This window comes from Hemibagrus wyckioides, linkage group LG27 (genome assembly GCF_019097595.1).
Source record: "Hemibagrus wyckioides isolate EC202008001 linkage group LG27, SWU_Hwy_1.0, whole genome shotgun sequence".
Lineage (NCBI taxonomy): Eukaryota > Metazoa > Chordata > Actinopteri > Siluriformes > Bagridae > Hemibagrus > Hemibagrus wyckioides.
Genome location: NC_080736.1, coordinates 9,581,849 through 9,607,516, shown reverse-complemented (window position 1 = coordinate 9,607,516; position 25,668 = coordinate 9,581,849). Strand labels below are relative to the sequence as shown.

General features: G+C 37.5%; 2 protein-coding genes across 3 annotated transcripts; both read right to left on the bottom strand.

Moving 5' to 3' along the window:
• crabp1b (cellular retinoic acid binding protein 1b) lies at nucleotides 1–9,048 on the bottom strand. The gene is made up of 4 exons (XM_058381388.1): nucleotides 8,814–9,048; nucleotides 6,954–7,132; nucleotides 2,470–2,583; nucleotides 1–302 (listed from the first exon to the last, which is right to left on the bottom strand). The coding sequence occupies exons 1-4, from the start codon at nucleotides 8,881–8,883 to the stop codon at nucleotides 252–254; spliced, it is 414 nt and encodes a 137-aa protein (XP_058237371.1). The 5' UTR covers nucleotides 8,884–9,048; the 3' UTR covers nucleotides 1–251.
• A 4,096-nt stretch (nucleotides 9,049–13,144) lies between these two features.
• slc25a44b (solute carrier family 25 member 44b) lies at nucleotides 13,145–17,971 on the bottom strand. Of its 2 annotated transcripts, none has more exons than XM_058382435.1 (4): nucleotides 17,831–17,971; nucleotides 15,348–16,022; nucleotides 14,321–14,448; nucleotides 13,145–13,928 (listed from the first exon to the last, which is right to left on the bottom strand). In XM_058382435.1, the coding sequence occupies exons 2-4, from the start codon at nucleotides 15,976–15,978 to the stop codon at nucleotides 13,737–13,739; spliced, it is 951 nt and encodes a 316-aa protein (XP_058238418.1). In that variant the 5' UTR covers nucleotides 15,979–16,022; nucleotides 17,831–17,971; the 3' UTR covers nucleotides 13,145–13,736. The 2 variants fall into 2 exon arrangements, 1 of the variants encoding a protein (XP_058238418.1); XR_009203854.1 differs by having other exon boundaries at nucleotides 13,791–13,928; nucleotides 14,321–14,443.
• Between the last annotated feature and the right edge of the window lie 7,697 nt (nucleotides 17,972–25,668).

Genomic DNA, 25,668 nt, shown 5'->3' with positions numbered 1-25,668 from the left:
TTATTTATAGTACTTTTAATGAAACTAGTACAAAGCAGTTAAACATAAAAATGTAAAAAAATGGCAGGTTATTGAATGAATAGCACTTACGTAGTATTACACGTGTCTATATGTTTCATGGTCCAGTATGTGTAAGAAAGCCATTCCACAGGTTTCTACAAATTGGTACAAAAAGCACTGTAATGTAACATAGAAATGAAGTGTCACTCCTGTGAGCCCTGACTGATTTCTTCATCTGGTTCTCATGGGGCTCATTCCCGCACATAAATCCTTGTGCACACCACGTCATCGGCTCCGAACGTCTAAAGCGTGAAAGTAGAGCGAGACATTTTAATGCAATTATACTGACAGTTTATCTTCAGACAAATGACTGGAATATAGGAGGCAACAGTTAATTTCATATTCACTCCAGTATGTGGACTGTCTAACGTGAGTGATGGCTTTCATACACGAGTGGAATGCAATTATGATGATGAAGAACATGGTTACATTCCCACTGTGTTCCCACTGAATATTAATTTTAAGGTCTAACAGTACGTATTGGAGGCTGTGTTCTATCTCTATGATACTGCTGCTGGAGGAGAATTAAAAATGGGAGAGTTCAACACCTCATTGGTGTGTTTACTGGGTTTCAAAAAGCACAGCAGGACACAAACAGGCCGGCTGTCAGCACCAAGCACCATCTGTGTCCCAGAGCAGGAAAAGAGGGCTGGACAACCTCAGCCACCCTTTTAAAAATGGAAGTTAAGACAGACCATCTGCCCAGTGCACTGGCGTCTTGGGAGACATTAGCGAGAAGGGTGTCAAGGCACTGTGCTCCTCTAGCATTCCCTGATGTAATATGATCAATGAGGATCATTAGTCCAGCCTAAGCTGGGTCACCTCCAGGTACTCTGCTGCTGTGTGCCAGCTTTTGGGAGTCCTCTGGGTGATGGTATAGTTTGTGCAATGTGCCAAGTTCTGAAATAATTTTAGATTCAATTAAACCTTTTTACCAACTATAGTAAGTTCATTGCATACAGTGGATATACCATGTGAAAAGAACAAAACACAAAATCAATCACTAATCAAATATCCTTCTGATGGCATGATAAGGGAACACAACGCTGAGAAATGTACTGCTTCTTATTTATTCATTCGTGTACACCAAAGACGCATTTCCCCACCAGCTAGGAATGACTTTGATGTGGGTCCTGTTTTTGCTGGCAAACAGATGCTGCTGACCCAAGGCCAAGCTCTAATATATCTTACTTGTTGAATACACACTACAGTATTTCCTGGGGCAAGTCAAAACATGTCTTATCAATGAGTCATAATGACAGGGAAAAAGATGGCGTCTATTTTGCATGGGCTTATCACTAGAGCAGGAAATTTACAGTGATGTCATTGGGAAATGAAAAGGAATACAAGGAACTCAGATGGATCCTTATTCATACGTGGATCTGTATTTGTATTAAACATGGGAGTGGCTTACTAATGCCCTGAAACAATGAAAAAAATGGTAACACAGTCAGTATGGTGTGTGAAGTTTAAAATTGGTCTCAACTATAGACATTCTGCCATTTTTCCTCTCTGTTCTCATTCACTCAGATATTTTTGGTTGTTTCCACATGCTTTTGAATTTCCAACAAATTTGATTGGTTCAATTTCCCAAAATACAGCTGAACCAGTAGCCAAAGAACCAACCAATTTAATAAAGGCCACTACATATTCACATTAATGAACCGTAAGCCTCAAATTCACATCTGCTATTGTATTGTATGAAAGTAGTGGTGTGACATTTTTGTTGCATCCAATAAGGTCCCAGTGGTATGCAGTCTCATATAGATGCCCTTTCTGTGAAAAAACAACCATATAACCTAAATAGTGTGCCTCCTATTCACAAGTTGTATTAGTTTAGAAGACATTATCTGTTGTACAAACCAAATAACGTATTAATATTTGGTTGCATCTATAATATACAGACATTGTTTCAGAGGACAAGTGTTTTCACAGCCTTCCTACCTATGTCGAGCCTTGGAAAAAAAGACAAAAAAAAAAAAACACCCCTGTTAAGCTGAGCACAGTCACTTTATCAAGTGAGGAACGCATTTGATGTCCCACTGGGACTGCCAAGGCAGTAAAGGGGAAATACTCCTTCCCAGTAAAGCATAGTTATTAGTCCCATTTACTGATGGTCCATCTGGTCTATAAAACCAAACAGGCCAGATGTAGAGCCATGCTGCATTCTTGAGTTTTCAGGAGAAATCAGAGACATGTTTCTGATGGGAGCACATAGACGTTCAAGGAATGTGCCTTAACCACTACCTTATGTTTTGAGGTACACCTCGAAAATCAGATACCACCATATCACCATCCAAACTGCCTGGAGAATATGAATCATACAGTGTGAATGGTGATTAAGATACGGTATATCGTATGTCTGTAATGGAGCATCTACTTTATCAGAGTCCTCAAGAATTTCCTCACCAGGATTAACTCATCCCCTCTCAGCTCTCGGGTCCAGTAGGTCTTCGGTCCGTTTCCATCCAGTAGTGTCTGCTTACAGGTGATCTTATTTTCCGTCTCCCATGTGGCCAAGCTCTGTGAACAACTCAAAGGTTAATGCTACTTGAGAGAAATAAAGCCCTTTTGGGCAAATCGATAGTCAAATAAATTACTGAGCTTTAAGATTGCTCTTAGAACTACTTTCAGCTTGCAGGTTTGTGATATCAGCATAAAAATAATGTTTGCGCAGACATTCCAGGAGAACATGAAAGACTGAAAGGCCATTGATCTGAAAGTGTGATTCATAAGAGCGCTGAGTTGAGGGCACCGTCGCAGTTGACCCTGCTACATCATCACAGCTTGGCTATGAGTCACTGCAATATTTCTCCCTTTTATAAAGCCTCAAAATGGCCCCATGAGTCCCACTTGGGGCTTCTGAACTTTCCCCAGACAGCGGAGTCATCGCTGCATGTCTTCCTGTAACCCATGGAGACACGGCCCAACAGTTTACTAATACAACAGGAGCTTCTTTTCATGTTTTGTAAAGGTCTTCAGGAAAACCAATTAATAAAATTGGTACCATTTACACACATGGTTCAAAGGGCTATATAGAACCTACAGTGGAGTCCAAAAGTCTGAGAACAATATTGAAAATGCTCCAGTCTTGCATTCTTTTCTAATTTTATACAAACCTTTTCATTACTAATTATATTATTAACAACAACTTGAGTGAAAAGTAGAATCTGTGTAAAAAAAAAAAAAAAAAATTAATTTAAGAGTTTTTGGTTTTGGTAAGAGTATTATGTTTGTCCCATTTTTACTTTAATGTAAGTGTGCGCTTGAGCTGGCATGGACTCCACAAGTCTGTGCCAAACCTTATGATCCAATTAGATCAAATCTATCAGAGCCTTATCTGAACATGTGCTTCAGTAGAAGAGATTAGACATGAGGAAAATCTGACCCTTTATACAAAACATGTTCACTATCATTAATTTGCCTACATTTAAATAGGGACCTAGAAGTATTAAATATTATATTACTTCCCCTGTTTTAAATATGACAAAATTCTAAAACTTTCTGTGTATTTCCAATTTTATTGGAAAAAATTTCAGCCATTTTGTCTCAACCTTTTGGACCTCTCAGTGTATAAACGTTATTTATGAAAACTGACACAAACCAAAACATTTGGATGATGTTGTTCCAGTACGAAAAAAAGATTTCACCCAGAAGTATCAGTCTAGAAGGTATCATAACACAACCCTTAAGCCAGCAACTTTGTCATTTGCTGAGTGTTGTGTTTAGTTAAAATAAAAGTTAAGGAAGAAGGATTGAGCTGTATAAATGTTCTTGCAGTTTTATGTTAGTAATGAATGGCGTATGTAGGTGTCAAAGTGTTACTGTAAAGTGAATGCACCTAATGAAAGGAACAGATGACTTTGCTGTTTTGTTTTTTTGTTTTTTGCTTTTATGTAGCTAGTAAAAATCAGTAGTCATAAAGGTTACCTAGTAAAACTGCTACCAGACTGACCACCATGAAGATTTAGACAAAATCCAGCACATACTTTACAGCAAGGAACCAAAGGGGGCTTATTTCTGACCCGAGTAAATGTCACTGATAAATTTCTAACTGACTTTATTGTTAATTTGTACGTCTGAAGTGTAATTGACTCATAGTGTCTCTGGACATGTATTCGCTTACATTAAATCTAGGTTAGTTTGAATGATTACTGTTGCATGAATAATTATTCACTATATTACCACAGAGATGGTATAGAATTGTATAAACCTTTCAGATTCACAAAAGAAAAAGATGTCTGCCGTTCAACACACTCTCATTTTAGTTACTATTGATATATTAGTGCCGTCTATACCAAAGAACCAAGAAACATGGGAAAACATTAGCTAAGGCTAACTAACAACAGCTTTATTCCTAATATGCTATGAAAAGGGTAGTATATTTGGCCAAACGTTCCATTGGCAGAGCTTTTCTTGACCTGCCTGGCATCTACATCAAGCAGTATAGAGATAATGCCAGGAAAATCCTCAGAGATCTCATTCATCCAAACCACAAACTGTTCTGTCTTCTGCGTTCAGGAAAAGGCTTTCAGAATATGAGAGCAAGCACAGAGAGATTCAGGAGAAGCTACTTCGCACAGGCATTCCGCAATCTCTATCAAAAATATCCCCAGGTAGCAAACTGACGTTTTCCCAATGTCTATTTTGGGAAGCTATGTTGCTTCTCCCTAAACAGCTTTAGGTCAGCATTAGGTCAGTGATGTCAAACGAGAAGTTTTTCATAAAAAGCATGCCTGTGTGGGCCTAATGTTGGCCCAACAGACTGGCTGATGTTGGGCCAATATTGGCATGGTAGATTTAAAGGTAGCTGAAATTTTGTTCAGCCCTGTTTGCCCAGTGTTGCCAAAATTATACTGGCACCAAACCTTGAAAAAAGCAAAGGGTGATTTGGGGTAGCATTAGCAAGGTTTATTTAAAAGTAGCTGAAAGTCTGGTGGCCCAACATTGGCCCAATGTCAGCACCCAACCTCACTTTAATGGAATGGGTAGCTTTTTCTTTAAATTTCAGTTTGCTTCCCAGGGATTTCGGTATGTTATTGTTGTCCACCACAGCAGATCATCTGATCCACATATTTTGATTTTGGCACAGGTTTTACACCGGATGCCCCTCCTTCCCTCTCATTTCGTACATTTATCCAGAGCAACTTACCTTTTTTATCTTATGATTGAAACAATCCTGCAGCACTGATTCAGTTTACATTTACAGCATTTGGCAGATGCCCTTCTTCAGAATGACTTATATGTGCGATTACGAACTGTGCAATTGAGGTTAAAGGCTATGCTCAAGGGCCCAGCAGCATCAGCTTGGGGGATCTGGGAATTGAACTCGGGCCATGGCGGTAAGAGTGCAGGATCCTGAAGGGGACTTTACTGGATATTTACCGGATACACTGAACCTTAAATAGAGATAACTCATCTCACCATCATCTCTCTGATTATGCATACATGCATCACAATACACATAGTTATATCTACTCATGTATATCCCACAGATGTGTCTTGGGTCTTACTCTGTACATATTTTAAACACATGTTCTACAAAACTTCTCTTGCACACTACTATTAGCTTATGTGCGACACTATATGTCTACCTCATAATCTACTGCACAGTTTAAAAAGCCTACTACCAATACGTTCACTATGAAGACATTGTACTCTGTATAGCTCTTTGTATGTAACAAATAAAGCTTGAAAGGAATCCATCACTCAATTCTTAGCAGCATGAATATAACTCTGATCATTCAAATTAGTTGAACATAATACAATCTGCCTTTGTGTATGCATCAGTGGCTAGATGACCGTGATTAAAGGTTTCAGGTCTCATTCACACCGTCAAATCTGTTTAGACTTGTAAGGAAATATATCCTTGAAGCTGATACTAAAATGTCACCTTTAGACTTTATAAATATGTGATTATAGGGAAATGCAGAGATGCTGAGAACAAATATGAGATTTTTCTTTTGTAATGTAGAGAATAAAAGTCAAAAGTATTAGGTGTCAGGAAAATAAAACCCACAAATACAGAAACAAAGTAATTGTGCTTTGTTACTTTCCACATCTGACATCTGTGCATAACGTGCTCCTGTCTAGCAGATTAAGAAGATGAGGTTGTCTTAGATTAGTCTTGTCTAATCAGTTTTAGACTTTATTTCCATACAAGGTCTTAGCAACAGACTGAAGCTTACTACTACTAGCCAGATTTGACTACAAAATGTGTGAGCAACCTTATTCAACTTCAGCTAAAGGTTTATGCAATGATCACATGCTGATTCTGTCAGTAGCCAGTTTTTGACTCAATATTAAGGCTTTTCAGTAGTTTGATCAGCCAAATCATAAATCTCTTACTATTAATCAAATTAGTCACACTGATTGCTCTCAAAAGGGTTTATTTTGTCCATGAAGAATGGTGCATCATCTGTCCTTGTGATCAATCAGTAATAAAACTGTTCTACATTAAAAAAACACTCCCTTTATGTCATTACTATATGTGTATACATCAATTAACATTATTTATTCATTTAAATAATTAAACTTCAGTCTAATATGGCTGTCATATTACTACAGTTACATAGATCCCATCAGCCCCCAGCAAATCAATCACTTGCCCCTGTGTCTCCTGTCACTCTGATTAGCACCATTATGTAAGTTCCTGTCTTTCAGCGCCTTAATGTCAAGCTTTCATTGCTGTGGCTACCATAGTCTTGCTCACACTTTGCATAATTTGCTAGGTGTCCTCTAATCAGGTTTAGGATTCTTGTTTTTGCTATTTTTTTTCCACCAACCTGACCTGAGTAAGCAAATTCTAATTATCATCTCTTCAGAATTGAGAGCAGCATGTACAGTATAATCATGTGTGGCAAATAAGAATTATCCCAGTGCTCTGTGATTACCTTGCATTTTCGTCCATCCACGGTCTCCTCATTGAACTCCTGTCCTATCTGAAAGTTGATTTCTGTGGTCCTGACGGTGGTCGAGGTCTTGATGTAGAACTGCTCTCCATTCTGGCGGATTTCCACCGAAGGCTTGGAGGCCGCAGCACAGGCCACTTTCCTTAGCATGGCATTCACCCCTGTGTATAACGTTAAATAATAATATCATTTATACCATCATTGAATTCTTGAATCTGATTGGTCAGAAGGTGGATTATGTTTTTTCATCCGCATGACTTCAACAGCAGTTTGGCTGCAGAGCTATCAGAGTTTTATATTAATCTCCTTCTCATATGTTATGTGTACAGTATAGAAACAACTAAAATAAAGTTTTTTAATATATGTCATTGTTAATATAGTGGAGAAATGTCTTTAACTTCAAGAGAAATGATACTGGTGAGGTAACTGTTATAAGGTAAGAAGAAACGAAAGAAATGCTGTACAGTATTTTAATTATTAAATAAAAATAGTGTTGGTATAAGAAGTATAAAACACTTCTGGACATGCTGGCATTGGAAAATATACATGTCATTCCATCACTGATTATTTTCCATGTTGTGTCATAAAATCAGTCTATAAATAATAAGCAAAAAAAGATCATGTAAGCTTGAACAATCCATATTAAGGTTCTAAAAAGCATTTCTGTTGTAAGTTTTATGGGACTGTTGATCAAAATAGTGTTAAATTCCTCAGTTTCTTTTTCCTGAATGTCCTTCACATTTGGTACAATTATGTGATTTGTATGCGCTTTTTCTAAGACATGAATAATTTTTGTGGTGCTTTGTGTTAACCGAGAAGGAAAAATGAGAACTATGTGACATGATTGACACATTTTTCTCAGCCATAAGTCGGGTTCATGTTTTTTTCAGTACATGCCAGTGGTGTGTAAGTTTCTGCATAAAAAGCCATCAACCTACCACAGAGCAGATTGTTATCAGCAGATGTTGCCAATATGGCGATGCAATGACAAGGCGTTGACTGGAAGGAATGTCATGGCTCTTGGCTTTTTTTTTTTTGCTTTGTTCTCATTGCACTTCAATAGTTTTCTTCATAGGCTGATTATGAACTCGCAGGCTTTTGGTACAGTTTTGCTCTAAACAGTCTGGCATCTTTATGGGGTGGTTATGTTCATTTGAAGTGCATTTCTTCCCCCTTAAATCCTTCTGTACTCCAGAACAATGGAAAGCGCAGAGAGCAATTTGGAAGTGTAGCCTTCAATTTTCCAAATTAATCAGTTTTAGCTCAAGAACTTGTGCTGAGTCATCAACCCAAAATGCTGGGGTGTGATAGTTAAATACAGATGCTTTATACAGCACAAACTTTATGACTTTCACCCCGAAAATGGTTCTCATTTATTTAAATGAACTAACGCAAGCCTTAAGCCTTGCATTAAATAAGCTTTTTTTATTGTTTTTTTTTCCCCAAATAAAATTTAAAAAAATAATAAAAAATAATTATTAAAATGTAAAATAAATAAATAAATAAATAAATGAAATTAAAAAAAAAAAATTATTATTATTTTTTTTTTTACCCAGGGCCAAAAAACTTCTGTACTTCTTTAAACCGAGGATTTGAATAAGAAAGAAATGTGCCTCCAAAGAAACAAAGGCAGTGCAACAGGCTGAGAATAATGGTGATTTACTCTTCACACCATTTAATCCCTGAATATGCTACTGAAAAACCGAGAGGACAGGAGATGTCACTGGCGAGACAGAGAGGAAACAAATGACTCCATGTGATCACAGAGCGGTCACAGAAGCTCTTGAATGCAAGCACCAAAAGGGTAAAATAAATCAGAAAAGGGTCTGATTTAATACTTACCCAGGGCTTTGAGGAGCTCTTCGAAATTTTCACTGCTTCTCATCTTCCAGGTGCCTGCGAAGTTCGGCATAGTTGTTTTTTATCCGGTTTAAGCTACTTGATAAAAAGTATAAAACTGATGAAAATGTAATCTATGTATATCTCAGAGTCTGGCACGCTTTCCTTCTTTTCTTTCTTCCTCCCCTCTCATCCACCCTCTCTCAGTCTTTCTGTCTCACTGTGCTGTGCTCCACTGGACCACTGGTGAAGACGGGCGTGTGGGACGAGCGTCACAGCCTCCCTCCCTCCCTCCCTCCCTCCTCCCCACACTGATGCACTGCCTTATGAGTCCTTGTCCTTTCATACTGCATTGTTTTTCCTGTTTATCGATTGGAATTAATCCTGCTGTAAATGTACACAAGCTGTTCAGTGAAGTCCTTGATTTTGTATCAAGATGGAAAAAACCCCCATCCAGACAGTGCAATTTTATTATGCATGGGAAACATATATCGAGGAATACTTTGTTTGAAATAGATTATGAATGGAAGTGTATTAGATCATGTAGTGTCCATTTTCCAGACATAGATTAAGCGTATTTTGGGGCTAATTTATCAAATCAAATCCAAGGTCTAAGATTTCTTCTACACTTTGTTCCTTGTGTGGTTTTTGGAAATTATTCCATTCTCCACTTATTCTTTAATACATTTCCCAGGACCAGAAATTTATCCTTTGACCCTCCTCTCTAGCTGAGAGGAATGGGAATGATGGGGAAAGGGTGCCCCAGGAAATACATGAAGAGTCAGAGAAAGAGAGAGAGAGAGAGAGAAAATGAGGCCCACCCTCCTCTCCTGTCTGATTTGTTCCTTTTCTGACAGTGCTTCATTTATCTCCTTGACAAACTGCCTCCTGGACAGCACTTGATAATAAATGTAGAGTGAGGCCAGAGAGCACTTTGTCTTTCCCCCAGGAAGTTCAGGAAAAAGAAAGCACCCATCAACACACGTATTCACCCATCAACAGCCTGCAGTTTGTCCCATTAATCAATAAGTTCGATTCGGATCTTCAGATGTCCTTTGTGGTTTGAGATTTTGTTTCTAAAAACAAACCAAACGTGCTACAACAGGAGTCTAAAGAGCCGCCGATTTGCATAACGGCATATGCTAAAACCTCGACGCTTTCTGCTGAACTGTGTGGTAAACATGATGCTTCATATTAAACCACAGTTCTGTTGAATTTTTGTCAGTTTTGATTAGTCAGATGGTGTTGATTAATTAATGTTGTAATTCATGTACATTTTACATTAATCATTAAGCAGACGCTTTTATCCAAAGCAACATACAAATGAGGAAATCCAAGCTATACATGAGATGTTGAGTTAGCCGTTGACTTTGTCTCAAAAACATTCAGGCAGCGAAATTTCATTATGCATGGAAAATGTATATCGGGGAATTCTTTCTTTTAACCCTTTAACTTTCAACCCTGTAAGGAACCAGTGAAAAAAAGATTTCACTTAAAACTCTTGTTAATAGACGTCTAAAAAAAAACGACCTTAAGCATTTTTTATTTTATTTTATATTTTTATCTAAAAGATATAAAATCTCTACCCTACAGTTTTTCATTTGCAGTAATATTTCAAGAGCCTTTTTATTCAACAGTATACATACCTTGAATTGAAATGATGAGTTTTAAATAATGGGTTTATATTAATTCAATAGTTTAAGTACAATATTTTCTTTATAGTATCTTCTTCACATACATACAGTACATTTGTATGGAGTGAATAAAGCTTGCTGTTTAGGAGTCTCAAGTGTTTCCATTTTAACACAGTTTAAACCTTTGTTTTATTAGGTTTTCCTTATTGCTTTCTCGTAAGCCTACATGTTGCATTCGATCTTATTGACTTCAAGGAAGAAATAAAGAGATGATGTTGAACAAGTGTTTATAGCCGCAATAACGTTAGAGAAATACATAAAACATTGTCCTTCTTGGAAACTTGCTGTTTTTCAATAGGAACAAAACACTTCAGCACGTCCTGTAATTAGAAAATAATCAACTTATCACTAATTCATTTTTGTCCTTGATTATTGTCCTTATTCATCTGTCTGTGGATAGGATTTATTGTATTTCAGTGTTTGTATTAATAATCTCACGGTCAGTGTTTCAGTCATAGCATGAATACTAAATGTTTTTAGATGTACAAGCTTTAAGTCACATCCTTCCTCACCTGTCAGACCTCAGCTGGATGAGGCACACACAATCTTCAGATTAAACCACAACCTTGTCAGTGACTAATGGAGGACATCCATCACCCATGGAACTCAAAAAAGAGTGCTGACCTTCTGTGTCAACCCTTATGCCCTGTAATATCACACTTATTAAGTGTTTCTGTGCTCTTTAGGGCATCTGGTGCAACTGTTGCCCGGTTTAGTCATTTATAATGCTTGTGGGTGTATAGATTAAGCCCCAGGCTTTCCAGCATGCTCTGACTACACATTGATTTGATGGAAAGTGGTATGTTAATGTTTCTCTCCATCATTTGTCTGTGCTGACCTTAGGCTAATCACTAACCAAAGCATCAGACCTTCCCATCACTCATTCGGTACAGTCGCATTTATCCTGTAGGTAGTAATATTTGCTTAGAGACAAAAAAGAAATGTAACAAAGTGTGTTGTTAATAGTTGTATGTAGTTAGTGATATTTGTGCTATTACTTACAGAGGGGTTGTAAAGTACAAGTACTTGTGGCAAGCCTCAGCCATGAGAGGAAAGAAAAGAAAATGAGCTCCATGTGCTAGAAGGGTTTAATGCAAGTCTACGCATTTCCACTACCCAGTGTTCCTTCCATCTCGTGTTTTATTACAGTTTAAACACTATTAGAGTCAGAGAGAAATCTAAAAGATACAGAATGTGTGTAGCGTTGCTGCCTCTCTGGTTCTATTCAAAGCCTAGGTTCTCGTGTTCAAATGGTTTCCTCCAGGTTCTCTGGTTTCCTCCCACTCTTATGTGCCTGGAATTCACTCAGCTCCACCACCACTCACGGTTACTGAAGATGATGCTAGAATTAATTTAGAGTCTGAAGCGACTTGGTAAGTACGTAAATATTTCTCTTTAATGAATCACTTTGATTAATTACATGTATTTTCATTTATTCATGCTCAGTATGCTGCTTTATCCTGATCAGGGTGGGCCCTGGGCCTATTTTAGAAAAAATGGGTACAAGGATTAATACACCTTGGCTAGGATGCCAGTCCATCATAGGGCTTGTGTGCATACACACACGTACAAACCTAGGGATCATTTAGACTCGCCAATCCACCATTACCTTGTTTTGGGAGGTGGGAGAAGGAAATCCATGCAGACATTAAAAGAACATCCTATACCTTCCCCCCCCCTAAATTTTTCCATACTGTGTGTGTGTGTGTGTGTGTGTGTGTCATTGTGCATTAGCTGAGAAAGAAACACATGGCCTTTTCTTTGTCTGAGACCCAAGGATGAAGCTTTTTTCCAACAGACTGGCACTATATCCACACAATGAGGTGCGCGGATTTGAGGAAGATCACTTCTCTGCTTTCCCACAGAGCACTAAATCAGAGCAGAGTGAAAGTTCATTCAGTTGGCTAAGGCAATTTCATAAAATAGCACCACAGGAGTCTGTGCAGTTGCTCAGAGACTGAAGCTGCAGTCATCTGTGTGAGAGTGGGTGCTGGAAAGAGATGTTTTTCTATCAGGTGTGGCCAGAAGACATTGCATCTGTAGCTGTGTATTCATGCACTTAGAAGATACACTAGAACTTATTAAGCATAATCTAATAAGACTAATTAGACTTCATTTTTACGGGAAGTAAAATGACTCACACTTGTCATTTTAAAAATGAAAACCAAATGAAAATAGGTTTTAATGATGTGCTGCACCAGCATAATTACACACCATTACTGCTGTACTGAGTGTGTAATAAGTAGTCGGGATTGGATTTCAATTGGATTGGATGCAATTCAAAAAGTGTAGTCTATGCGCCCTCTAGTGTAGAAAAGTGTTATAACAAAAGAAAAAACATGAAAAATCTTCGAAGCACTCTTTGATAGAAACTCTGACTAAATACTGAGTATACAAATAAACTATAGCAACTTTACAACTTCTGCTGTAACTGCATGAGTGTACTATCTTCACTCCATTGTGCCAGTGCAATAGTTAAAGCTCTGAAACACTAATGGCATGATTGGTCCCATAACCAGAGCCCTAGCAGCAGAGACCCGTAGCTCATCAGCTGTACGCTTGTCTTGAATTCTACCTCACTTCTCAAACCCCCAGGACAAAAGTTCCTGCAAAATATAACTTAATTCAAATTGACCGGAATCTTTTGACAGATTACATCTTTATAGTGAATTTTTAGAGAATTACAATCACACTGCATATCTCCTTACACACTGTGCAAGCAGTATCATTTTTCCATTTTCAAAATTAAAGTCACTCTTACCATGATTAGAAATAAAAAATTTTTAAAGAGATGTCAGTGGGAGCATTATCCAGTGCAGTACTTAACACAAAGTGGCACAAAGGACAGGTAGCGAGTACCAGGTACAACAATTCTGAAATAACCTTTACCCCACCGAAATAAAATAAAAAAATTCAAACACCTAGTTAGTAACAAAAATAAATTAAAAAATACACATTAAAATGCCCATCTATCCAATAAAATTTTTTTTTTTTTTTTTTTTTTACAGTTTTCAAGCAAGCAGAGTTCCTCACAGACCTGAGCAGCATTTCTGGCTTAAAACATTCAATTACAGTAATGACAAATGAAACATTCCCTTTACCATCAATTATAAAATTACATCAAAAACACAGCAAAAAGTCATGAGGCAAGTGGTTAAAAAGAAAAAAAGCTGAAATGAACTTTGTGGACAAAGGAAGTCACTGATGAGAGAGCTGAGACACAACGGCTCCTTTACCAGTGTCTGGAATCCACCAGCTCTGGACGGAGGCTCAGTTTTTTCAGAGTTTCGTAGCCGACCACCATGACTATAGCTGTAGGAGTGGAGGATATGATGCGGGCAGAAAGACCCTTGGTCATCCCCCAGAATCCTTCTTCTCTGAGCAGCTCCTTGAACGTCTCGATGACTGACGTCCTGCCTTCAACCTGTCAGTGCAGACACAGTGTATTCATCTTACTGTCACAAACATAATCACAAATTCAGCAGTTGAGGTTTTATGCTAGACAGAACCACTGGCCCTTAAACAAGGTCCTTAATCCTGAGCAGCTAAGCTTCAAGGCTGAATTATACTCTGCCTCAGTTGCATTCGGGATTTGTCTGCAAGTTCCTAAATGCTAAAAATGACACCCATCCCACAACAGAACCTAGTTTTTATAATAAAATTCTATAATGGATTATATCTGATATGTATATGTGAAGCTTTATCTTACTTAAACTCACAGTTAACCATCCACACTTCAGTCAATGTTTCACTTAAAATCCTTTACACTAGTAACCTGAGCCTATGATTAAAAAACACTTAAGACAAGTAAAATACCTGAACTCTGGCTCGAACTACATCCATCGGATTGGTGACAGTGGAGGCAGTGGCAGCTGCTAGTGGTCCAGCCATGGCTTGCAGTACTAAATGTGGGCAGTCACTCGGTGCCATTTTGGAGAGCTGCTCTGTGGAGAAGCAGAAAGTACATTATGTACAGGGATGCACCAATATTCCCTTCTGTGTTTTCAGGATGATATTGACAAATGCAGTGAGATGGTGTGAAAATGCTACCACCCATTTTCCCTCAGCTAACAACATGCGTAAAATGAGAGACAAGACAAATAACAACATTGCTTTACAATTCCTCATACACTTTCATGACAAGTATGGATGTGGTCAAAATAATACACCCAATACAGTCCAGATAAAGCTTTTAAGATGTGTCGGTTGCAGATCTTCAGGGTTAGCCATAGCCATAGGTGTATGCCTAATTAGAAATGCTTGAGAGCAAACTGAACTCTCCTTATAGATTATTTTCACATACATAAAAACAACAACTACTGACATTCATAATTACAAATCTGAAGCATGGTCTGGAGCATGTCTTTCCTCTCTGTAGGGTGTGAAAAGAATGTTGGCAACATTTCCAATATCTGTCTGCATATGTACAAGTCAGCTGATGTACAACACTCATTATGGTTATGACAAATATCACAAGCTTCAAAGGTTAAAGCCTCAGAGCACAGGTATAGACTTGTTACTCCATTACACACCAATAACAGGATACAGTTCTTGTAAAAGATTAATAATAAAAAAAAAGTGGAGGCCACTCTGGTTCTGAATCAAATCAAAAGCTTGCAATTATATTCCCATTTGTGTGAGTTATGTACATACTGTGCTTGAAAATATAACCATTTAGAGTATAGTTATGGCTAAATTTAACCTTTAATATATACACTACATTAATGCGAACAAAGCTCAATCTTATTTGAATTTGCTAACCATTTTAAACATAATCAAACCTATATGTTAACTAATTCATTATCAACACTAACCATTCAGTCAGAGGAGCTCAAAAACTTACCAGCATAAAAGTGGTAAAAAGGCCACCAGACCGCGCTGTTGGGTATGTATGTGAGAAGAGATGCCACATATCCTCTGTAGAACCCACGGAACCCGTCAGCTGCAAATATCTGAGCTATAATGTCTCTCGTCTGTCCAAAAGCGACACTGTGCTTTGCTCCGGATGTCGCTTGTGGTTTGACTTTGAAGCGTGTCAGATGCTTCCCTTCACCCTGCATCATGAGCTGCTGAGAGATCACGTCGATAGGGACTGTTATACTCTGGGCAACGAGCGATGCCGACCCTCCTGCCACCAGGGACTTCACAGTGTTGTCCTTGGAGTAATTGGAGACGTACTTCCTTACCAACTCGTACGTCGTGATATACGCCTGCCCCGATATGAGCGTGAAGGTGTTCACCATGAAGCCCCGGTAAAGTCCTCTAATCCCCTCGGCTCGCAGGATTTTCCGGAAGGCATCGTAGGTGCCGCTATACAGAGACTTTCCCTTCTGAACCTGCAGCCTGGTGCGGATGAGCATGGCAGGGTAGACCGTAGCACGGATGGTCATGGTCATAAAGACCCCGAAAGAGTAGAACTTGCGCTTGTCCAAGTCCTCCCATTCTATGATTTGGATGTTCCGCTTCTGCTGCATGGTTTCTGCCTGAAGCGCCTAGCCACGGCCTCAGGCCTGTCCACCTGCGAAAAAAGTCATTTCCTTGTTTATTGCATTTCATAGTGAACTTTGATATGTCTGATTAAAAAAATAAGGCGATCTTCAATTTTCCATACTGGTTGGTCAGATAGTGTTGAGTAGTTTCTTAACGGCAGATCTGACCATAGTGTAAACTGCAATTCAGATAATTGTTTTATATTAAAGCGCCCAGTCTAAGAATTAAAACAATTTTAAAATGTAGTCAATTAACAAATATGCTACACATTACATAAAACTAAACAGTAAAAAAAAAAACAAACACAAAACATGCCTTTAATCAATGAATTTTCGTCGTTAAATGCGATACTCGATATCAGACAAGTACATCCTTAACTTTCACATATACACTATATTGCCAAAAGTTTTGGGACAACCCTCCAAATCATTGAATTGAGCTGTTGGGCTTGGCCCCTTAGTTCCAGTGAATGAACTTTTAATGCTTCAGTATACCAAGACATTTTGGACAAGTTCATGCTCCCAACTTTGTGGGAACAGTTTGGGGATGACCCCTTCCTGTTCCAACATAAAGGGCCATAAAGACATGGATGATCTTTGGGATGAATTATAGCAGACTGCAAGCCAGACCTTTTCATCCAACATCAGTGCCTGACCTCACAAATGTGCTTCTAGAAGAATGGTCAAAAATTCCCATAAACCTTGTGGAAAACCTTCCCAGAAGAGCTGAAGCTGTTATAGCTGCAAAGGGCAGGCCAACTCCATATTACATTCATGTGCATGTAAAGACAGACGTCCCAGATTTGGAATGGCTCGCAGTCTCCGCTCTAATTCATCCCAAAGGTGTTCTCTCGGGTTAAGATCAGGACTCTCTGAAGTTCCTCCACACCAAACCCATTCATCCATGTCATGATGCACAGTCATGTTGGAACAGGAAGGGGTCATCCCCAAAAATCCATAAAACTGGGTGCATGAGGATGTTCAAAATGTCTTGGTATGCTGAAGCATTAAGAGTTCCTTTCACTTGAGCTAAGGGGCCGAGCCCAACCCCTGAATTCAACGAGTTGAAGGGTTGTCCCAAAACTTTTGCCAATAGAGTGTATATCTTCATATACCTTACATAACAGTGCCAAAGTGCAAAGATTATTTGTGAACATAAATTTTAGTCTTGTCCATACTAAGGCTATACTAACTTTTAAATGATTACTACAAACTACAATCGGTACGCTATTATTATTATTATTATTATTATTATTATTATTAGAAAAGCACAAAAGTGTCCATCGCATACTAGCGTACTAAATCGTGCTTTCAAAATGTATGGCATTTCTAGTCTTTTCACTGCTGCGTGCTAAATAGTACGGAAGAAATCATATGTACTTTCTGCTCTATCCTGTGTGCTAGTCAGTCGGCTAGCTAGTAAATTACCCCCAAACTATTAAACCTGTCTGAAAAAGGGCTACATTGATAATAGGTCTCCAAATTCTTGTTTTCGTAACTAACCTTAGCTGGCTAACAAGCTAGCAATAAAGCAGGCTTAGCAGAGCACCTCGCTAGCACATCCTGTAGTAAAAAGGTACAAGCACACGTGAGCTAAGCAAGAACACCTAGCATGAAGCATGCATAAAACAACGTCTGTACATCTTTTTTCAACACACGCGGATGTAATTAAATCTAATCAGCATGTAAGTGTGTTCCTAGCTCAAACAGGGCTAGCTATGTGTATATGTCATGAGAGGAAAAGAGAAGCTAGCTAGCCAGCATGACAGCTAAAAACTGACCCTGACTAGCTCCTTCAGAATTACACCATTATACATTCACAAAAAACATGTCTTACCTTGCAGCAAAATATGTTAACTAAACAACATTGGAGTGTTTATGACTACCCGGTCCATTTGAGTGTATATTATGACTCAATGGAGCAGCAGACGGTCACAGCCTCAGGAAAAAAGTTCACATGGCTGTTTCCTAAATGACTCTACATACTAAGTGCACTATATAGTGTACTAAGTAATACACATAAATAATAGGGAGTCATTTGGGACTAATCCTAAATATCACGGTAATAATAACCGAAAATGAAGCTGACACATATAAACAATACATTTAGACTGTTATAATGAATACATGATTAACACAAATTAGGAAAATGTACCATTTATTTGATACATTATTGTATATTTTATTATATGATTTTGTATAGTGTATAGAAAAAAACATAAATAAATAAGTAAAATGAAAAAGAAGTAGTCACAACCTGACATCTTTAAAAGACAAGTCGTTTGTGATTTTGCATTCATTGGACAAAAACAAAATGGTCCGAATACATATTTTCTTTTTATTATTCACAATTATAAGATGCAAGGAATCGTCAAATATCAGTAACAAATAAGGATACTAAGTTTGGTTCCCATGCCTTTATAGCTGTCTATGTACTCTTTTCATATGTTCTCACAAATCTCACTCCATAGTTTAACAATTCTCCTGAAATTCTCCATTATTTTAGGCATAAATCATGGCTTATAGTGTCTGTGTCGAGTTTTACATGTTCTCCCTGGTGGGTTCTTCAGTTTCCTCCACTTCAAATGTCCAGTATTGTGCAGGTGGATGGATTGTTTGTAGTTGGATTGTTAAACTGTGGATGTTTGAGGGCATCCATCTAATCTGGCTAAATACTTCAATAAATTAACTGAATGTTAGAAATAAAAAATGAAACAAACTTATTGACAGTAATAAACAGTTCAATTGACTAGTGCAGTGATTTTCAACCATTGTACCGAGGCACACAAGTGCCGTGGGAAATTTTCCAAATACACTTAATTGGCCCAAAAAAATTATAATTTAGATTATTGACTACAAATAATTTGCCAATGTTGAACAGCGGTGCATGAAATGTAGTGACTGGCAGAGTAATGGAAATACTCCTCCACGTCAGTAGGTGGCGCAATAATGTCCTTGTTAATTCATACCAATAAAAACAAGAAGGCAGGGTATTTTATTTTGTGCATGAACACACTGAGAAACAGGCAACTTTAATAATAATGATAAAAATAATAATAATAATAATAATAAAAACCACAATGGTGAATGAGAGAGCCCAGGTTTCACAATGAGAGAGTATAAGCAAATTGAGAGATTAAATTTTTCATTATATACACTGATCATTATGACTACCTGCTTAATATTGTGTTGGTCCACCTTTTGCTGCCAAAACACAACAAACTTTGATGCCCTGTGTATTCTGAAAGCTTTCTATCAGAACCAGCATTAATTTCTTCAGCAATTTGATCAACAGTAGCTCATCTGTTGGATCGGATCACACGGGCCAGCCTTTGCTCCCCACGTGCATCAGTGACCCTTGGCCGCCCATGACCCTGTCGCTGGTTCACCACTGTTCCTTCCTTGGAACAACTTTTAATAGATACTGACCACTGCAGACCGGGAACACCCCACAAGAGCTGCAGTTTTGGAGATGCTCTGATCCATTCGTCTAGCCACGAATGCCAAGTTTGGCCCTTGTCAAACTCGCTCAAATCCTTACGCTTGCCCATTTTTCATGCGTCTAACACAACCACTTTGCGGACAAAATGTTCACTTGGTGGTGTGCCGTGGGGTTCTTTTTAATGTAAAAAATGTGCCACACCTCATAAAAGGTTGAAAAACACTGGACTAGTGGACATCGAGTGTCATGCTATATCTGCAACAGCAGATGGCGCTGCAAAGGGTTTCACTCATGTCCAACATGTGTCATAATACTGTATGTATAAATTCAGTGCATACCAAACACACAATAAGCTGCTGGACTGCAGCAAAAATAATGAAGGTATTTCATATGACTCAATGGCATTTCATTATATGCATTTTGGAGCACTGTATATTATATGTCAGCATTTTTAATAAAGCCTCCATGGCACAAACTACAACTTGAAGTTCACTATGAGGTTACACTACACCCTCATTCGATACGGCTGTATTTACAGCATAAACCATTTGGCACGAGTAATTAAGGTCTTAGCAGACACTCTGATTAAAGTCAGCTGTCACCAACTGCAAAACCACACATTATGGTTTGGACTGTAAAACCCCCTCTATTATTCAGGGGCTCCATCTTCTCCCAAACTATGTCCAAGCCAAGAATCCACCAATGGAATTTGTGTTGTCGGCCTCATTACTGTACTTCACACGTTATAAAACCTCTGTGTCTTTGAACTTTTCTGTTTTCAAAGTCTGTATTGCATTTCTAAAGCATGTCCAGCTATCCCTGACTAATTTTCTGAGATGCTCAATCTGCAGGATTTGTGTTGAGTTGTAATCTGTGTAGTGTGTTTCAGAGGGCAAAATCCCAAATCAATCAAATAACAGCTTGGTGAAAGAATTATATGGAACATGGCTGGCTTTCCCTGCAGCAGTCTTTGTCATGGCCGGGGTCTTAACCAGGATGAAAATTTTCGATTATTTTTGATTATGTTATGTTATACGTCCATTTTTCCATAAAAATACTCTGATGCCAGTTAAACTTGATAGTTTATTTTATCAAGTTAATTTTATACGTTTTATTAATGTCTGCAAGATTGCATGATTCTGTACCATCTATTGAATATTTATATATTTATAATGCACAGTTTATAATGCACTTCATCATGCTTGTATTACGCTAGTAATGAGTGATGTTACACAAGTTAAAATAGGACTAATATTAAGTGTGTATTTATAGCCAACTAAAGTGTCTGCAGCCAAAGCTGGATTGCATTTTATGTCTTTTAACGTGTCCTCCTCAGCTGCTCTGAGGTGAGATCCGATCATCATTGCTGATCAGGTTGTCTTGGTGCTAATTTTACGCAAAGTGGGCTGCATCGTGCCACTACATTATTAGCCGCTGTCTCTATATTGAGCTTGACAAATAGAGATGACTTCTGAAACTACAGACTGAATACAAAATAAAAATCCATTTAATTGGTCAGTGTATTTAATGTTCTTGCACTGTTTTAAATTTCCAGTATTCAGAAAATTTAGAGCATTATCGAACTGAAGTTGGCTATAGAGATCAGACATTTTAATACTTAATATCTCAGAGATCAAACCTATAATACGGAAGTTACCATGTATACCATTAAATGACTTGTGTGTGTGACTTGATGAGTGGTTTGCACATAAAAGTAAAAGGCAGTTGTCTTGTTTGCACAGTGTAAAGTGAAGTAAGAATATGTGTGACAATAGCATAGCTCCATCTGTGCTGTATTAAACAATAACAAAAAGCATTTTACTCATGTGCAGGTTTTACGATCAGTACAGTCATGCTCATGATGTGGTCATTAGATTTGGTTTAAATGTTTGCAGTTGTACACAGTAATTCAGTGTAAATCAAATCACAGAAAATGCACATAAGAAATACTTCAGCAAAGAGAACGATGATTTTGGGCTATAATTCTGTTGTCGTTTGAAGTCGTGTGATGAAGAGATGAAGGAAGATGCAGCTCAGTCTCTTATTTACACATAGAACAAGCTACGATGAATTATGCAACACCTTTCAGCGGTTAAGTTTCAAGTAGTGAGAGATGAACACCGTGGGTTTAAAATGGTGTAGAACTGAACTGCCCTCACTGGACGTCCGCTCTCTGATGGAGAGGGGAGAAGGAGCCTATCAGCACCAGATAGGAGCTCTGGCTAAATGTCTTTGGTGTAAACATGGCAGTGGAAGGTAGTGGAATGCCTCTGCTGTGGGGGCGGGAAAGAGGTCAACAAGAGGCCAAGGCAGGTGGTGTGTATCAGCTCTTTGGATGACAGCAGCACCCTCTGCACCATCCAAACACAGGCGGAGAGCTGAGGCCTTGGTTAACAAATGGAGGAAAAAGAACATTGGTGGAGCAGAGGAAAATAAAAAAATCAGTCTTTTTTTTCCTTTTTATTTTTGTTTTTATATACGTATAAAATGAGAGTATAAAATAAGCCCATTCAAACACTTAAAAAAATGTCTGTGATTTACAGCCTGTCCTAAATCTTTGTGTGAAGCAATTTTTTTTTTTTTTTGCATACTGCCAATCAAATTATTTAATTATCTTCAATATTAGATCATTTACGATGTTTGGATCAGTAATGAATGCACGTCCTGTCTCAGAAGCATGCATGTTGACTTGTACTAAGAAGGGAGTCATATAACACAGGGTCTATTAGTTGACTTTACATTCTCAGCAGAAGTCGTGTTTTGTTTTGGTATCCTCCCTGAGAAACGGCATCTCCCACAGCCCTTGGAGGAGTGTTACTTCAGCTAATGTGAGCAGCAACTGTTTTTACAAGCAGAGGTCCACCAGCCGAAAATGTGATCTTATTCATGATACATGAATAGCCATGCCAAAAATGTGTAGTCTAATGACAGGAGTTAGATGGGAGGTAATTGGAGCGTTTGTAATTTTTCTGTTAACATCAACATAATAGAATGGAATTTGTTTTGCTTTCATCATTGAAATGATGTCTTCAAACTTACTGTATCATGGGAAAGCTGAATACATGGTGACTAGTTGACCATCACAGCACCTGTGACTCTGTGGTCTCTAGTGGTCTTCTCTCCCTGTCTCATTGTCTGTCCACACTGCGGCTGTCAGCTGCCGTCCTCGCTGACTCTCAGCTCATCAATGCAGCTTTTGTTTTTCAGAGTTAATCTTCCTACTCCATGAAGTGCAGAGCATAACAACGGCCGCGGCTTCATAAAACACACAAAGACAAGTGAGGCACAATTTCGAACAACTTTTCTTTTTTTTTTGACAGAAGAACAAGGTGTATATAATTAGGTTGCAGTATAATGAGACTGCGGTGTAGTTAGTCTGCTCTGAAGTAAATAGAATAATTAAGCTAGCAGTTACCTTCCACTTGAAACCATGTCAAGTAGAACCCAAGACCTCCATCTAAGTTCAATTCTTTTCAGGTGTATGTGCACAGAAAAATGATCGCTGAAGCGTTAAGTAAAATAAAATAAATTATTTCCTTGACTAACAATATTCCCTGAAAAATATGACAGCCCAGGCTGTTACAGGAAAATTATCAACGATGAGATGATATGACACGAAGCGAAGTTACAGCTACCACATTAAAGCTGATTATTTACCTTTAATAGCATATTTGAATAGGTTTTATTCCACTTAAACCACACCAATTACCTACAATTAAGCTAGAAATTGGAATTCCCTTACAATCTTTTGTCATCAGACTGAAAAATATGTTTATTTATTAGTGGAATTAGTGGAATAATCCACCAAGACATCAACAAACCAATAACTTCAGAACTAATACACAAAAACATGTTCAAAAAAATAATGTGTGAAAATAAAAATAAGTAACAATGTATGAATAAATAATGCTAATAACTTGAATTAAATAATGTTTAAAGGTGCATTAGCTAATGTTTATCCCACCAATGACTATGAAAAGGTCCAGAAAATCTTAGCATGAGTTAAAATACAGTATATTACAAAATATATGCTGCTAAACTACTGAATTTGGGTCTTAGGGTGCAAATATTAAATAATACCCACCATTCACCCTTGCTTATGGCTTTGCCAATCATCACCACAAACATGTACTGTACATTAATAAGTTAATATTAAAAAACACTTAACATTTTTACTCACGGAATAAATCTTAAGTAAATCCATGTTCATAATTTGGAAAATTTAATTTATTAAAAGATTGGAGAGTAATGAATTAACATGTATGGCTTATTCATTCTGAATTTCATGTTTTCTTCAATAATAACTAATACAGTAAATAATGTAATTAATTACTGAAACCTTAATATAAAGTTTTACTTTAGTGTTAAAGGGGTTCTACTTAGAACCTTTTGGGAAACCCATGTGTTGTAGGGGTCTACACAGAATCTTAAAAAAAATCCTCAAAGGGATAAACTGAGCATTAAAAATTCATTGTCTGCTACCAAAATGTGATTTTATTTCCTTACTTATCAAAAAGCAAATTAATAGTTTTTTCTCCACAGTTATTTAATATCATTTTAATGCTTTTCAACTATGCTTCTGTTTATTCATTTAAGATGCAATTTGTTCGATTTTGTAAAAATTCATACAAATGGTGACTGATGTATATCTCAAACACACTGTGTTCATTTTTTATCTTCTCTTAATGACCGTAACATTTATGACTCAGTTAGTCCTCATTTTGTTTCAGGCATTATCTTCACTACTACTTCTATTTATTTTTCTAACCACTTTAACATAATAATTTTCACTATTTGTTCTCCTAATTACTCTTCTTAGCAGACTCAGATCTTTAAAGCACACAGATTTAGGTAATCAAATGTAAGATGGAGAAACACAGCATTTGAGATTTTGTGAATTATGCAAACCTCTGTGTTCCCTTAAGAGCACAGAGAGCACGGTGTTCAGCTGTGGAGAGAAACCCGGTCCGACAGGCCCACTCAAGGGGGAGGATCTCTATCAAATATTCATCATCTTTTGTGACTAAAGCATGGCTTTGTAGAGATGATGGACTACAGGTCAATGCTCTGAACCCTCAGTCCTCTAGCCCATGTACACTCTGGAATGTTTCACCATTCTTTATCAATCCCCTCCTGCTGAATGTTACAGTTTCCTTCTGGAAAAAAAAAGAAAACAGGGTTAATTAGAGTGATTCATGTATTATTGAATAATATTTTACAATATTTACACATAATAACACTTGCATGTTGATCTTGATCTATGGTGTTTATGGCCATTTTTAAAGTTTTGAAAAATTGTTAAAAAATATTGTTGTTGAAAAATATTACAATTCCTCTTATTATTTTTATTTTATGAAACAACTTTACTAATAAATAAAACAGAAATATAAAACCCATATTTATATTTATTACTATAAATATGATTTATATTCCCTTATATATTTTAATTATTTCTAATTATTTCAATTTATTTTTATTATATATTGTAATAATTATAAAATAAATTATATAATTTATTATTAATTTATTTCTAATAACTCTGAAATAAAGATATATTTGGTATATTAAAATAACATTATTTTTCGTATAACTTAGGTCAATGGAATATTCATTTGTAAGTAATGAACTAAGGGTGTAAAAAATAAAACTTTTTAAAAACTTAAAAAAAAAAAAAAAGGTTTTTAGACATGGATGTCCTCCTTATCTGTTACAGCTTTCATCATCTGCAACTGTAAGTCTCCTGTCCCAGTTACGCTCGAACACAGCACCTTCATTCAGTCTTTAGCAGCTACATGCATCACTGCATCTCCAAACTTCTGTTCAATATTTGATAAGATTAGTTCATACCTGACTGCTTTTCAAATTCCGTGTACAGAGAGTACGTGCAGAGCTAGCTTGAGAAGCTTGATGTACTTGCACAATAATAGATCTGTGTGTGTGTGTGTGTGTGTGTATGTGTGTGTGTGTGTGTGTTTGATGTTTTTGAAGTAGTCAAGCCTCTGACTGGTTTGTCCTATTTTACTATGTATGAAAGCATCTCAAAGCTAAACCATAGCCAGTAAAGGGTTGCATTTAAAATCATTATTAATCCATGTTTTGAGATCAGAAATGACAACACTGGCAAAGCAGGAAGTGTTCAGCTCAAGTAAACTCCACAAGTTCAATCCAGATCTAGAGTTACAGTGTGTTCAGGGTTTCCCATTCTCTCCCCACATCTGCAAAGGTTTCCTCCT

Coding starts and splice junctions, on each gene's coding strand:
- crabp1b (XM_058381388.1), bottom strand. CDS start 8,883: ATGCCGAACTTCGCAGGCACCTGGAAGATGAGAAGCAGTGAAAATTTC. Junction 2,584..6,953: donor TGGATGGACGAAAATGCAAG/GTAATCACAGAG, acceptor AGTTGTTCACAG/AGCTTGGCCACATGGGAGAC. Junction 303..2,469: donor GAGGGGATGAGTTAATCCTG/GTGAGGAAATTC, acceptor TTCACGCTTTAG/ACGTTCGGAGCCGATGACGT.
- slc25a44b (XM_058382435.1), bottom strand. CDS start 15,978: ATGCAGCAGAAGCGGAACATCCAAATCATAGAATGGGAGGACTTGGAC. Junction 14,449..15,347: donor TTTTTACCACTTTTATGCTG/GTAAGTTTTTGA, acceptor GCTTCTCCACAG/AGCAGCTCTCCAAAATGGCA. Junction 13,929..14,320: donor TAGTTCGAGCCAGAGTTCAG/GTATTTTACTTG, acceptor CTGCACTGACAG/GTTGAAGGCAGGACGTCAGT.